This window comes from Mustela nigripes, chromosome 12 (genome assembly GCF_022355385.1).
Source record: "Mustela nigripes isolate SB6536 chromosome 12, MUSNIG.SB6536, whole genome shotgun sequence".
In the NCBI taxonomy this organism is placed as follows: domain Eukaryota; kingdom Metazoa; phylum Chordata; class Mammalia; order Carnivora; family Mustelidae; genus Mustela; species Mustela nigripes.
In genome coordinates, this window is record NC_081568.1 from 29010491 (window position 1) to 29014011 (window position 3521).

At 36.9% G+C, this 3521-nt stretch overlaps 1 protein-coding gene across 1 annotated transcript in view; it reads right to left on the bottom strand.

Moving 5' to 3' along the window:
• Nucleotides 1-3521, bottom strand: part of CPLANE1 (ciliogenesis and planar polarity effector complex subunit 1) — a 138771-nt gene that overhangs the window by 95466 nt on the left and 39784 nt on the right. The window contains exons 17-18 of the mRNA XM_059416317.1: nt 2255-2483; nt 879-1018 (exon numbers count right to left, since the gene is read on the bottom strand). Coding sequence (XP_059272300.1) covers nt 879-1018; nt 2255-2483 — 369 coding nt within the window. The remainder of the gene's footprint in view (nt 1-878; nt 1019-2254; nt 2484-3521) is intronic.

The window sequence follows — 3521 nt, forward strand, 5'->3', positions numbered from 1 at the left end:
GATCCCAGCGTCCTGGGATCGAGTCCCACATCGGGCTCCTTGCTCAGCAGGGAGCCTGCTTCTCCCTCTGCCTCTGCCTGCCGTTCTGTCTGCCTATGCTCGCTCTCTCCCTCTCTCTCTCTGATAAATAAACAAAATCTTTAAAAATAAATAAATAAAATAAATAAAATAAATAAAAAAATAAATAAAAATAAAAATATTGACAAAAAACTAGCAAAGAAGTTTTTAGTCAGATTTCCAAGTATTATGAGTTCTTTCTGAAAAGAGGAGTCATAATTAGTAAGATCTAAGAATCTAGAGTTAGAAATCTCACCGCTTAATAGAGACATGCACTAACAAAATCCAAGGGTCCTACAGTAGTCATTAAACATATATCTTTAAATACCTGACTTCATTACTTTTCATCTAAATTTCTCCATTTATAAAACAGACAAATTTTATAAGGCTTCTGGACAAATCTATGAAATATATGTGATATTACATTTTTTTAAATTTTGTCATGCCACTCTGAACTTTTCAAACAAAAAACAAAACCAACCCTGTGATTTATGCACTCAGCAAGACTTGAACTAAATACTCTCTTGTGTGCGAAATTCTACAGCTATGACTACAAGAGAAAATAATCCAAATGGAGCAAAATATAACTGGTAAAAAGATATGTACAGAAAATCAGAGTCTCATTCAGTTACTAACCATCATTTTTTGAGCTGGCTTAAGTTCTGAATGCACCCATGATTAGGAATAAATAGCAAACTTTTATCTTTGATAAGCTTGCTGCAAAGTTTAATATATTTGTGGATATTAACAAGCTTTTTAAAATATCATAAGGTTTATATTAATTAAGCTGATACACTCTCGAACAGAAGTAGGTAACATACCTGTAAACTGTTTGTGTCTTGAGCCCATTTCATTTTTTGCTTCGGAAGAGGCTGGCCGACCTAAAAAACACTGCAGTTTTTCCTGGAAAATCTGTGCTGGAGTCAAATTTATAGGTAAATTCAGACCCTTTTTGTTGGACCTGAAATCACATCAAGTTAAGAGAAATGAATCCAAACTTTAAAAAAAAGAAATATTAACACACTAAGAACTAAACATGAAATTTTAAGAAACAGTGAAATTCATTTTCTTTATTCATCTTCTATTTTAAAAAGAAATAATTAGAGGGAAATAAATAATTGAGGAAATATCACACTAAGAAAATTTTTAAGGCTCTCCATGATTATGATACTAATACATCATCCCATCATTATTTCTCATTGCTACCCTACAGTCTACTCTATCCAAACTGTACCAAACTCATCTTTGGAATGCTCATGTTTGGAATGTTCTGCCTCCCTACAGCTACTCCATTTGTCAAGATCCTGCCTTCCCTTTAATGCCTATCTCAAATGATATCTCCTACATAAAATATTTCCTGTCCTATGCCCATTTCATAATATTGCTCTCTCCACTGCATCACTGGCACTTCTTTTATCACACTACCTAAATTATAATAATGTTTTGTCCTAATGTCACTATTAAACTATGAATGTTTTAAGCATGAAGACTATGTGGCATCTATGTTTATGTCTACTAAAATATCTGGCAGAGAGCGTGGTATAGAAAGGTCACGTATAAATAAATATATGTTGAATTACTGAACTGAAAAATATCAAAGATACAGAAATACCATAATGTTCAAAAAAGTTAAAATACATATATTAGATTGATTAGCTTAAAATTTAAATCCTACTTTAGACAAACTCTCCCATTGACTAAGACTTTTGAGGGAATTACTAACAAATGTGCTAAATAAAAGTGTTTTTTTTTTTAAGTTTTTTTTTTTTTAAGATTTTTTTTAATTTTTTTTATTTGACAGACAGAGATTACAAGTAGGCAGAGAGGCAGGCAGAGAGAGAGAGGACGACGCAGGCTCCTCGTTTTTTTTAAGTTTTAATACAAGAAAGCTGTGAAGCTGTCCAACTTGGTAGCCACTAGCTGCATATTTACTATTTAAATTTAAATTAGACTGAAAACTCAGTTCCTTGGTCTTACTAGCCACATTTCAAGTGCTCAATAGCTACATATGACTAATAGCTATCATACTGGACTGCACACATAGAACATTTCCAGCACTGAAAACAATTTTATTGGACACCTCTGGACCAAGGATTCCACAAAATGTGCAAATGACAGCAATGAGAGAAATAAAAAGTTAGATGTCACTATGATACTATTTCTTAACCTAAGTTTGCCTACCTAAGTTTGTACATACCTTATGAAATTGCTATCATGTTTACAGAACAGTTGGAAGGCCACACCAACGGAAACAGATGTCTTCCAGTCTCCAAGTTTATGTGCCAGCCACACAGCCTCTGGAACTAGGCCACCAATAAGTAATAATTCAAAGGCATATTCAACTGTCCACACATCAGAAAGATTCTGATCTCTTACAACACTAGCCACCTTAGAGTGTTGTAAAGGAATAAGTCGAAGGGAGTATTCTATGAGTAAATAAAAGAAAATAGATATTACAATTAATTTATCAGAACTCACTTCTCCTCACGTAGTTACTTCTCTCTCTCTTTTTTTAAGATTTTATTTTTAAGTAACCTCTACACTGAATGTGGGGCTGAAAACTTATAAACCCAAGATCAAGAGTCACATGCTTCACTGACTGAGCCAGCCAGGAGTCCCTATCTGTTTAATTAGCATTTTTTACACAGAATCACAAAAAGATGGCTTAAGATAGGGATGCCTCAGTGCCTCAGTCAGTTAAACATCTAACTGTGGCTCAGGTCACAATTTCACCGTCCTGGGATCGAGCCCCAAGTAGAGGCTTCAGCCTCCCTCTCCCCTTGCCTCTCTCCCTGTTCATGCTTTCTCTCTCTCAAATAAATAGAGTCTTTTCTTTGTCTTTTTTTTTTAAGATTTTATTTATTTATTTGATAGAGAGAGAGTGAGAGAGAACAGGCAGTGGGAGGAGCAGAGGGAGAGAGAAAGGCAGGCTCCCCACTCGAGCAGGAAGCCCGAAACAGGGGCCCGATCCCAGGACTCCCAGATTATGATCTGAGTGGAAGACAGATGCTTAACTGACTGAGCCAGCCAGGTGCCCCTAAATAAAATCTTTTAAAAAATGGTTTAAAATGGGGGCACCTGACTGGTGCCATCGGCTGAGTGTCCAACTCTTGGTTTCAGCTCAGGTCATGATCTCAGCCAGGTGCCCCTAAATAAAATCTTTTAAAAAATGGTTTAAAGGGGTGCCTGGGTGGCTCAGTGGGTTAAGCCGCTGCCTTTGGCTCAGGTCATGATCTCAGGGTCCTGGGATCGAGTCCCGCATCGGGCTCTCTGCTTGGCGGGGAGCCTGCTTCCTCCTCTCTCTCTCTCTGCCTGCCTCTATGCCTCTATGCCTACTTGTGATCTCTGTCAAAAAAATAAATAAAATCTTAAAAAAAAATGGTTTAAAATGGGGGCACCTTGGGGCACCTGGGTGGTTCAGTGGGTTAAGGCCTCTGCTTTTGGCTCAGGTCATGATCCCAGGG